Below are 12,375 nucleotides of genomic sequence, written 5' to 3'. Positions count from 1 at the left end.
CAGCAGTGGGGACAGTGCATCTCCTTGGTATATGCCACATTTGATATTCACTTATGCAAGAGGCATGCCATTGGCCTCAAGGTTGGTTTACCACAACCTCATTGAGTTTGCAATGAAGGCACTTAAGAGTCCTGTTGATGTTGTACAACTCCAGGCATTCAGTGATTTGTGTGTGTGGCATTCAGTGGGCTTTTTTGTAATCAATCCAGGAAGCACACAGGTTGGTCTTACGGGTTCTGCAATATCAGGTGACTGTTCGGTCTACCAGGAGCTGGTGTTTGGCTCCCCTGGTATTTTTTGCCAATGCCCTTCTGCGCTGTTCTCATGTATTGATCCATGTGCCCACTTATCTTAGCCAATGATGCCTGAAATGAGCTTCCATGTTGTGGAGAGACAGGTTCTTGGCCGATAGTTGGATGGTACAGGATTGTACTCCCTTAGCCATTAGGGTGTGTCCCATCGATTAGCAGTTGGTTCATTTGTGCTGCCATGGAAAGCAGTGAGCTTATTTAGCCAATAGTTTTTCATACCTGAGACTTTTTCCTGGATGTCTGCCATTGTGATGGTAACTGGCTTCTCTCAGAGCCACCAGCCACTGTGTATTGCTGATATGTGATGCCTGCTTCTCCCATATACCTTTCCAGTACTGTTTGGTTTCCAGCCTTGGTGGGTCTGCTCTGGCGTTATTACCCTGCCATTGACCGTACACTTTCACCGGTTGTGTTGCTGTTACAGATGGTTTATTCGTCCGAGATAATGAATCTTCATTATCTCATGTGTACCTCTTAAGGCAGCTGACCGAGGCTTGGAGCCTTTGTTTGGCTGTTTCCAGTGCTTCAGGTATGGGCATCTTGCTGTACCTCTTGGGTACTTGATTTTTCATCGCACCTCTCTGGGCCTCTGACAGTTGGCTCACTTCTCTCCGTACTGCCTTGATTTTAGCCTCTAACCATTGTTTCCATGGTGGGTATTGTTTCTCATGGCTCCAGTGGTTGCTCTTATAGCCAAGCATCTCTAGAATCACTGCTGCTGAAGTTTATATCAGCTCATTGGTTTCTGTGATGGTTGAGGTAGGGATCACTCTCAATGCTTCATTCATATCTTCTAGGAGACTTTCAGATGGTACTTGACTTGGTCTCTGTACATGGAGTCGGGGTTTGCCTTGTGTTCATTTGGGCCATGATCTTATCTTTCAGTCGCTGCCTCGCTCAGCGTGATCCTTATTGAGGCTTCGTACCCGATCTCCAGTTGGGGAGTTAATGTTAACTCCCCTCTGACCTGGTGTACCTGGCTCCCCCTTGCCGTAGCATATTTTGTGTTGTACCTCGTCAATCTCAAGTTGTGATAGTATTTGCCGTTTGCGGATGTTGGGACACTGTGCTACTAGATGCTTAGCTGTAAGCTTGGACTGCAGCCATCTCCATCTTGTTCCAGTAGCCCATTTCTCATCAAGGTGCTCTGGTTCCCCAACACCTGACGCAGACCTTGTTTGGCCAGGTGACGTCTGAGCCTGCATCTCGTAAGTTTCATTCGCATTCATCATTGTATGAGGTAGGCAGTAGCTTGAAGGGTCTTGCCCAATTACCCACACTGGTTGTTGGTACACTCAAGAAGTAAAAAGTTTAGCAATAAAGAGAATGCATTAATTGTAGCCTACAAATTGTTAAAACAATATTCTTACAGCAACCCATTTTTTTTTTTTCTTATTCAAAAGGTTTCAGTGTTTTTATATAGCACTTTTCCATCTTCAGGGCTCTCAAAGCGCTTTACATCAAAGAACTACTCACCCATTCACACACACACACACACACACACACACACACACACACATTCATACACTCATACACTAGTGTACGCAGACACTGGCGGTGAGGAGGGTTAAGTGTCTTGCCCATGAACACAATGACAGCATTCACCTGTGGGAAGTGGAATCACACTGCCAACTACCAATGACATCTACCAATGAATTTTTTTTTTGTCGAGAGCAGGGTTCAATCAAGATGTTAGGAGTCTGTAGTGTCTAAGTTATGTTTACCTGTACAACTATGTTATGTTATTTTTGCATGTGAAAATAACTAACTACTGAAGATCTTGTATAGGGTGCCAAAGGAGCCATTACTGAAGAAATACATTATAATATATTTTCTAGGCTTCACATTTGGTCCCATGCAATCAATAGTTTATCCCCCTCTCAATCTCTCAGTCTGATACAGGGGGCGTACCCACACTTTTCTCTGAACAGACTTTAACAAATGTGTTGAAAATGAGTGAAGACATCTGTGCTTTTCACTTTCTCTTTCTCCTCCATCCTGCCTCTCTTCTGTCAGCTCCGCCCCCCTCAGACACCGGGGAGCAGATGTGCACTGAAGGACAGTGAATAGACTGGCACACTCCGCACACAGGGCAAAGATGATTGACAGCCATGGCATTGGGCGTTGACACAAGATGGCTTCCTGTCATAGGTGCTTGATTGGCAGCTTGGCTCTTCTTTACGCCAATTCAAAACGCTGTAATTATGAGACAATGCAGAGCCGTGCAGAATAAACAGACTGGCTTTATAGTGCTAATTTTCATTCATATCTCTCATCAAAATCGAAAATGTAGATTAGGTCGAGTTGTGCAGAGGACACGTTCCACAAAACCATTTCAGGCAGATTATAAAGTGGATCTCACATTAGACACTATATACAGTTTTTATATAGTACCCTCCAAAAGCACTAATGACAAAATATGTGACAATGTTGGTAATTTTGAGGTATCCTTTCCAAAACCAAACGTAACCAATTTCTGACTATGGAGTTTTATAAACAAAATATACACAGAATAAGTAATATGTATGTATCTGACATTACCTCTTAAGAATATCTTTATCTGAGTAGTGTAAACTTGAAAAATAAAATAATTGGGTATTTTCCTTCTTGTTTTATATGTCAAAGATACAGAAATGAAGATCAAATATTTATTAAACTAGTCTAGAGGCAGTAAAACTAGTTTATTTTTGGCAGTGTACTTTCCTCAAAAGGACTTTTTAGGCCCTCTTTGCACCCATTTTAAAAATGCTCCATGTTAGTTTTCTGCTGTATGGTACACCACCATAAATGTCAATAAACGAAAGCAGATGGCACCACTGGAGCAAGTTACAAGTCAAATCTGTGTAAAGGTGACCCCTCTTTCTTTCTTAACAAGAAAAATTTGTGATTGAAATAAATGTGCAATTGAGTGTATTATAGTTCAATATATAAAAGTTGGGACAATATATTTTGGGGCTCAGTATTTATCATGAGATTTGAGCTGCAGATTACTTAAAGAGTAACTTCTCTGGCTAAATATAATCATTCTGCTATTTGTTGCTGCTCGGGCCTTTTAATGTCACTGCATATACTGTATAAACACTTGTTTACTGGGTAGTTTGAATATTTTCGTTTATTGCAGTATATCTCTGTAGATATATAATGTGTTATTGTGACAGGCCTGCCACCAGAAAAAGTTACATATTGTACCTTTAAACAAATATTGTGACTTGTAAATTATGATTATTTTCTCCATATATAAAAGTACAAAATGTTTCAGTAATATATTTGTAATAGTTAAATATCAAAACTAAACTAATCAACCAATTTTGCTTGTAATCTCATTTTAACACACTGTAGCATACCTGTTGCTTTTCTCTCTTAGCTGCATTCATTTCATTCCCCCTCCTCTCTCCACCAACACATCCACATTGGTCCCTAAAATGACACGCGCCCGAGCCACAAAAAGTCCATTTTCTCCCATCAGCCCTTTCATCAGCGCACACACTTAGGCATACAGTGCGTACAGACTTAGCCTAATAGAGCTAGCACGTTGCTGCACCATAATAGAGACCACAATGGGGGTAGTCACTGCTAATGGGACCCACTGCAGAGATGGAGCACTTTAAGGCTAACAGAGGTGTTGCATTATGGGCCGCTGGAAAACACGCAAGGGGTACAGGCCCTGTGGTGAAAGAGGGAAGGAAATAGGGGCAAATATGGGGAGAGTAATTACAGGCATCAGAATACAGCAGCAGAGAGAACCATGTTGGTATAATTGAAACCTGAATACACAGGGTTTTCAGGCAGGTTTTGAGTTAGAAAGGAGAAAGGATTGTGATAGAGAGTAAAGAAGAAAGAAGTATATTCATGTTGTGTCTTTAAAAGCATTTGTTCTGTGTCAGTCTGTCAGAGCCAGACCAGACATTAACATGTCTCTCTGTCTCCATCCCACAGGAAACTTGTTGTTGTTCTACCTTTCTAAGTGTAAAAGTTAATGAATTTATGGGTGTGAAACAAAAGTCACTCTGCTTTGAAATGTATGTTGCATTGTCATTCTGGTATAAATAGTCAGAGCTCAGATGCTTGGGGAGTTTTTGGTGACTTCTAAAAGTGATTTTGTCAATTGCATACCTCTTTAACATAGTTACTGGTAGTTCTGCCACAATAAATTACACAATGGACAATAACTTTGCTTGGCCCGTTTCAAATAGCACTTGTTTATACTACTTTTTGGTATAAGATTTGCATTTTTACAGTAATGTATAGAAAGCCAATGAGGATAGTATCCAATCCATAGCAATTTGACAAAACTAAAAGGGACATTTAGTAGAACAGTGGATACTTCCAAATGGACAACATGCATTTATTATCATTCACATAAATTCCCATAAATTTACACCATTTAAATTTGAAAAAATGAACAGCCTGCACACAGACACTAGCAACTGTCACTGTCTTCTGGGAAACCTTGTACAATCCAATGCTAGACAATATCAATATATAGCTATTATATTCATACATTCTCCCTATCTCAAGTACCATCTCGTAACATGTTAGATAAAAACTAGCTAAATGGTATATCATTTTTGAACATTTGAGGAATAAAACATCCACGGCTTGCCAACTCTGTGACAACCATCTGAGCGCGTGTCCAATCACGTTTAATCATCTCATTAATATTCATGAAGCCAGAATACGGTGTCTTTGCACATGCACTACTGAGCACACTCACAAACACTTGATTGACAGTTCCATTTGGCCGTGGTTCAGATGATAGAGCCAGCTGTCCACTTTCAAAGGGATTTTCTGCAGAAATGATCCCCTATCTGTCGTTAATGCCGGCTCCAGGATGTAAATAAGCTACTAATTAATGCTAGCGCCATCTATTACACTAGACATTTCAAAGTTAATTTAAAATATTTTCTGAGAAACAGACTGGAGATTGTAAAAAGAAAAAAATGTTCAGAGATGGAAAGGCAGTTTGGTTTCCATGTCAACCACACGCGTAGCTGTACATAGTTAAAGTTGAGATATTCGGAGCTGTGGAGGAAGTGGGTGTGCTACCAAAGAAAGGTCAAAAAAGGGCTCATTTAAAAACAACTGCATTTCAGAACTTGGCTCATGTCATGCCAAAAGCAGCAAAAAGAACAGCTAATGATTGTCAAGATCGACTGTTTGCGAGACCAGAGCATTTCTCTCACCAAATACAAGCAGAGTTATTAGTGAGTTTAGAACCTAATCACCCTCGGCACCACCATTAGCCGCCACCAGGTCCAACTAGAACAAAATGTGATAAAGTAAATCATCTTTTCTATATTATTTATGAAATGCTCTGAAAGCAAATTGAGGTCCTCATTATCAAAATATACTTACCAATGTAGTTAAGCTTTATATTCACATTAAATGTCCTATATTACTCAAAACTGACAATTGGGAGCTTTAAGTCATGCTAAAATGTTACTTCCTCAAAAACATACATGGAATTGTGTTTTGTTTCATTCATACATGCTTGAGTAACCCTTTATTAATATATTTGCAAAGCGCAAAATGCTCTGTTCTACCTTGTGATGCCATGAAGCAGTAGTTTTCAAGTCAAGTTTTCAACCTTTTATCTTTAGTCCAGTAGACTGGCAATTTCAGGGCTCAAATTATCCATAATATTGTAGTGAAGGTGTATAAAGTTTCTAAAACAAAGTGGAACACTTCCTCTATTACCAAATGGCATTGCAAGGTGGAACAGAGTGTTTTCTGTTTGAGAGAGGAACTTAGCCTAAATAAGCAGGGTGTGTGTGTTAAACGTGTGAATGATACAAAACACAACTCCAGGTACGTTTAGGATGATAGCCTAACATGGGCCCTCTCAAATTTCACTATGCTAAAAAATAGACCAACTATTTGTATTCACACTAATTCCTTGAAAAAGCCTGATCTAATCTCATCTCTGAAGCTATGCAGGGATGGGCCTGGTTAATACTTAGGTGGAAGGCTGCTGGGAATACCAGGTGCTGCAGAAGTACTAGTGCATACTGTTTATGTTTCCTTAGGCAAGACACTTTACACACCTTGCCTATGAATATGGTGTGTATGTGAGTGGTTGGCGGTGGTCGGAGGGGCAGATGACGCAGAATGGCAATCTTGCTAGCTAATCAGTCTATCCCAGGGCAGCTGTGGCTACAACACTAAGCAATGCCAAATTCCTTCATAATTAGTTTTTGTAATAAAGTAAAGTGTAGGATAGATGGCCAGCTGGAAACTAGATGTGCAGTACCACGAGTGATACTTTTGTGCCCCAAGCAGCATGTATTACATTTAAATTACAAAAGTCATCCACTGTTATTCTCTTTTATAATATATACTGTTAACCTTATCAACCTATGATCATAAACATGAGCATTTGACTCCCTCATAATGCAGGCTGTGTTCGTATGGCTGTGATTTCCATAGCACCTCTCCTCTGAGCCATTAGACCAATCAAAGCTGGCCTTTCATGAATGTGACAAATCAGCAGCTAAGCCTGGACTGAACCAAACTGAATAGCACCAATTTGCCTTTCTCGCTCTCTATCCACCATTACATGCAATCACGTAATGTGGCTAGCAAGGAGAGCATGAGAGCACGGGAAAAATGAAAAATACAAAAGCTAGAAGCAGAGAGGGCTTAGCATGCTGGAGGGAGGGAGAGAAATGTAGAGATTATCACTATGGCCTAATCAGGACCTCTTATATCGGGGCTAAAAATATCTTTGGGTGTATTACTATATGGTTTCTTGAGGCACTTAAGGCATGAGGTGAAGATGGGGTGATTTCTTAGGCTAGATAGTGCAAAATTTAAGATTAAACTAAAGGTATTACTGTCTTTGCTGCATATAGTGGTAGGTCTATAATCAAATGAAGTGAAAGAAGGAAGGAAGAGATTGAGGGTAACCTTTAATGAATTTAGAGGCACTTAAGGCAATGTGAAAAGATGGAGGGGGGGAGCAGGAGAGATACCAGCACGGGGTGTAGGGGACTTAGGGCGAAAAGGTGGACTTCCTCAGGTGTTCAATCTGTGCAGTGGGTGACAATGTGCCACCAGCCATATTTGGGACGGATTACTTTTAAATGACTGCGAGCCAACAACATGCTCGAAAGAATAGTGAGAGGAGCAGAGGAGAAGTGAGAAAAGGGTAGAGGATGAGGATGAGCGGGTCAGGAATGCATTTGATTTTTTATTGGTGGTGGACATAGGCAAAGGTGATTGTCAATATTTGTTTTTGATTAACCCAATAAGAAAAAAAAAATTACAGTTACAATGCAAGGTGGAGCAGAGCAGTTTGAGCTTTGGAGACATACACAGACTGATAATAAAGGGTTACTCAAACATGTGTGACTGAAAGAAAACACAACTCCAGGTATGTCTTTGATAAGGTAACAACATTCTAACATGGCTTAAACCCTACTATGACTTATCCTAGTTTAAATGATAATATCAATAGCAATGAAGAGACGTCTTGAGATCTGGAGCAAGAATCTTATTGGTAAGGAATTCCTAGCTGGAGGATTAGCTTGCTAACTGTACATGTTGGAGTGGTGGGCATTAGCTTCTAAGATACACTTTGATAACTACTCTATATAGGTCTTTCTCTACACTAAAGATCATTTTGAGTTCTGGGGTGAAAAAGTAATGCCACGCTGTAAAAAACAATAGCATAGCTCAACTAAATGTAAGGCAATTTTGATGGTAACTAAAACTAGAATTAAAACAAGGTGGAAAGGGTCTCCATAAGGTATGAAGAGAGGCCACTGAACTGCTGCAATGAATTTAAGTGAGCACAAATTATGCTAATTACCTAATATTTTATTTTAAATAACATGTAATTCTGGGAGATAATAGTGAGATAAAATGGGAGTTTGAGATTTGGAAGTGTTTTTCCATGTTTCAGTTCACAAGATCTGCTTTTGTGAGTGCGTTGTGAGAACGGTTTGCAGTTTCAATTGCACATAAGTGTGGTGCTAAATGTTATACCGCAATCTCTCTACTGTACACTCGATAATGTATTTATGTAATGTATTTTAACAAAATAAACCCCATAACCAATCCACTCTACATTCACTAGTGCAGTCCTCACCTGAGGAGCCAGATCTTCTTGCCCTTCTTCTCGAATTCCTCAGGCTCCTCTGTTTTCTTCTTTTCTTTTGGTTTGGGCATCTTTTCTTTCTTTTTTGGTTTGTCCTTCTTCTTCTTGTCTTTCTTGTTCTTGTTGTCCATCTGATCCACTGTTCCTGGTCTAGACGAGCTGTTCGGAGTCTCCCGGCCTGAACTGGGCTCTGACGGATCACCTACAAAGAAAAGAGAGGAGGGATGGAAATAGTGCCACAGTAAAAACAGTAGATTAAGAGCAGATTTAAACCTGATGTTAATATACAATATTGTAAAAAAAAATAATAATAATTTTGAACTGCAATAAATAGCCGATTGTAATGCTATACTACTTTGTTTGCACCTGTAATGAATCATAGAAGTTATTAATCTAACCTTTTACAGCTTAAATCTTATTGTATAACCAAATAACCAAAAGGTTTCTAGTAATGCAAAGAAAAAATGCACATAAATATTGGCCCCAAAAATATATTGATCCAGCTTTCATATATTGAACGGTGAGTCGATATAGTAATTATCGTGATAGACCTATGTGTAAATGTGACTTTTTTAGTACCACTACTTACATGAATATGTGACTTCAATACAAGTATTAGTAACGATTAGTGTCCCGTTTTTGATACTTTTGACATCCCTAGCACAGGTAAACCAAATTTACTTTGTCACTTCATGCATTATAATATTCATATTCATATTTTGAGGTCATGTAGCACTGAATGATACAAAGTAATCGTAGTAAAACTTAGTAGGTGACTTGTAAGTACACGAAAGTTGTTAAAACAGAATGAAAGTCACAGTATATTTAACATGACAGATGAGTCCTCTTAGCCCATGTCTAATTATTGATAAATGGTTTTGTCTTTCCATAAAATGTTCAAAGTCTAAACAGCGATGGCTCATTACTCCTCAGTGACAAACGATAAACCCAGTGTGGAATAACAATGATACTCACCAAACAAAGGCACACTTCCATACAGGCCACAAATCAGATTCAGAGGAAGATAACCAAAGCAAATTAGTAACTTCAATTAGGATGTTACACTGTGTAGATATTCGCATCAGGCTTAATTATGAACACTCTTTTGGGACAATTGTAATGGTGTATGTAGCTGTCATATGTTATTAGAATCAGAATGCCATATGAAAAACAATTACAACCCCGATCCCAAAACTTTAAAAAAAAAATACACAATACAATGTATAAAATAAAAAATAAAAAACACAATACAATGATTTGCAAATCCTTTCAACCTATGTTGCACTGAACAAAGACATGATATTTAATGTTCAAACTGATAAACTTTGTTTTTATGTAAATATTCACTCATTTTCAATTTGATGCCTGTAACACTTTCCAATAAATATGGCACGTTTACCACTGTTTTACATCACCTTTCCTTTTAAGAGCAATCAATAAGCATTTGGGAACTAAGAACACTAATTGTTGCAGCTTTGCAGGAGGAATACTTTCCCATTCTTGCTGAATGTACAACTTCAGTTGCTCAGCAGTCCAGGATCTCCATTGTCGTATCTTGCGCTTCAACATTAGAATTGGGGTTGTATGACGTAATATGGTAATGTGAATGCAGTAGTAGTGGTCGCAGTGGTAGTAGTTGTTGTGGTAGCAGTAGTAGCAGTAGTAATAGTAGTAGCAGTTAGGCCTGTCACGATAATAAATTTTGAAGTGCGATATATTGCAAGAAAGTAAACATAGACAATAAAAACTAGTATTGAAATAAATGTATGCCACGGAATAGTAACCCATGATTTTGTACAGCAAAAAATAAATACTAAATCTAAGATATTGTAAAAAAAAAATATGAGCGGCATTAAATAAACGGCAGGAAGAACCAATTTAGTACCTGAAATGTTTCATCAAAGTTATGAATTCAACATTCTACAGCTCAAACTGTCATATCCTCCTGACTACCAGTAGTTCAAATTTGTCCTCTATGGAGGACATATGTAAACCTGAATATCTCCAACCCAGTGCATACTACTGAAATAACTCCTTTTGATTCCTACAGAGGTGTCATAACGGGTGAGTGTAGCGGACCAAGGGATGCAGACTCGGGGAATATTTACAGGATTTATTGTTGAAATGGGACAAGTACAAACAGAGGGTGATCCGGAGGTGAGCAGGTGAGCAGGAACACAGGAACACGGGAACCGAGGACATGAAGGGACCACAGGACGACAGGCAGACCAGACGGGCGTAGGGCAGAGCGGGTAGGAGACATCCAGGGCCGGAGCACGACAGGAACACAGGGACGACAGGAACGCAGGCACGACAGGAACAAGTGAAGCCGACAGGGATGAAGTGAACACAACAAACGCAGCACAGACAGGGTGAGTACAAACAGACGATCTTGCCCCGAGTGTCTTCTCCCATCTCCTTTTATCCCTGGCAGGTGTGGCGATTAGCCAGATAGACAGCAGGTGCGCGCGGGAGGAGCCGAGAGCTCCGCCCAGCTCCAGGCACAGGCAGGTGAGGGAGGGGGAAGAGCACACAGGGAGAACAGGAAAGGCAGGATCATGACAGTACCCCCCCCCCTAAGGGCCACCTCCTGGTGGCCCAAAAATTGATATGGGTGGGCGGAGGGGAGCCGGACGGAGGGCAAAAATGTCACTGGTGCGGGCCGGTAGACTGTCCAGTGGGGCAACAACGGTCCAGGAAACGGGCGGACGACACAACGAGGTCCCTGGACGGAAAGCTGTGTCCAGCGGAGCTGCGAGGGTCCCACCGAGGGGGCAGAGGACACGAAGAGGTCCCTGGACGAAGAAAGATGTCCAGCGGAGCTGCGATTGTCCTGACGAGGGGCAGATGACACGAGGAGGTCCCTGGACGGGAAACGGTGTCCAGCGGAGCTACCACGGTCCAGGCAAGGTTCAGATGACACGAGGAGGTCCCTGGACGGGAAACGGTGTCCAGCGGAGCTACAACGGTCCAGGCAAGGTTCAGATGACACGAGGAGGTCCCTGGATGGGAAATGGTGTCAAGCGGAGCTACAACGATCCAGGCAAGGTTCAGAAGACACGAGGAGGTCCCTGGATGGAAAACAGTGTCCAGCGGCGCTACAACGGTCCAGGCGAGGGGCAGACAGGTTGGGAGTGGACCGGTTGGGACAGGACAGCAAGCGGGGAACAGGCCCGTGAACAGGAGACAGACAGGTGAGCAGGGTGGGCAGGTAGTGTTGTCCAATGAACCCCGAGTCTGCTTGGTCCATGTTTGGCGAGTTCGTTCTGTCATAACGGGTGAGTGTAGCGGACCAAGGGATGCAGACTCGGGGAATATTTACAGGATTTATTGTTGAAATGGGACAAGTACAAACAGAGGGTGATCCGGAGGTGAGCAGGTGAGCAGGTACACAGGAACCGAGGACATGAAGGGACCACAGGACGACAGGCAGACCAGACGGGCATAGGGTAGAGCGGGCAGGAGACATCCAGGGCCGGAGCACGACAGGAACAGAGGGACGACAGGAACGCAGGCATGACAGGAACGCAGGCACGACAGGAACAAGTGAAGCCAACAGGGATGAAGTGAACACGACAAACGCAGCACAGACAGGGTGAGTACAAACAGACGATCTCGCCCCGAGTGTCTTCTCCCATCTCCTCTTATCCCTGGCAGGTGTGGCGATTAGCCAGATAGACAGCAGGTGCACGCGGGAGGAGCCGAGAGCTTCGCCCAGCTCCAGGCACAGGCAGGTGAGGGAGGGGGAAGAGCACACAGGGAGAACAGGAAAGGCAGGATCATGACAAGAGGACATTTAGAGCTTTTCAATGATACCAAATGTGAAGGGGTGGGGCTTTGGTACCTTTCTTTTTTCATCAATGAAAATGGTGTCCGTCGCTGCAAGCACATTTTATGGAAAGAGGAAAAGTAAATGCTTTTTACTTTTTATTGAGCAAATTTTGGCTTGAAATGTTGGTGACATAT

At 41.6% G+C, this 12,375-nt stretch overlaps 1 protein-coding gene across 2 annotated transcripts in view; it reads right to left on the bottom strand.

Moving 5' to 3' along the window:
- The window catches only part of pard3bb (par-3 family cell polarity regulator beta b), a 497,556-nt gene that overhangs the window by 191,822 nt on the left and 293,359 nt on the right, over positions 1-12,375 (bottom strand). For both annotated transcript variants that reach the window (XM_033986829.2, XM_033986830.2), the window contains exon 20: positions 8,401-8,611. In XM_033986829.2, coding sequence (XP_033842720.1) covers positions 8,401-8,611 — 211 coding nt within the window. The remainder of the gene's footprint in view (positions 1-8,400; positions 8,612-12,375) is intronic.

The sequence above is a fragment of the Periophthalmus magnuspinnatus genome, chromosome 21 (assembly GCF_009829125.3).
Source record: "Periophthalmus magnuspinnatus isolate fPerMag1 chromosome 21, fPerMag1.2.pri, whole genome shotgun sequence".
Taxonomy (NCBI): Eukaryota; Metazoa; Chordata; class Actinopteri; order Gobiiformes; family Gobiidae; genus Periophthalmus; species Periophthalmus magnuspinnatus.
This window is presented reverse-complemented; position numbering and strand designations above follow the sequence as displayed.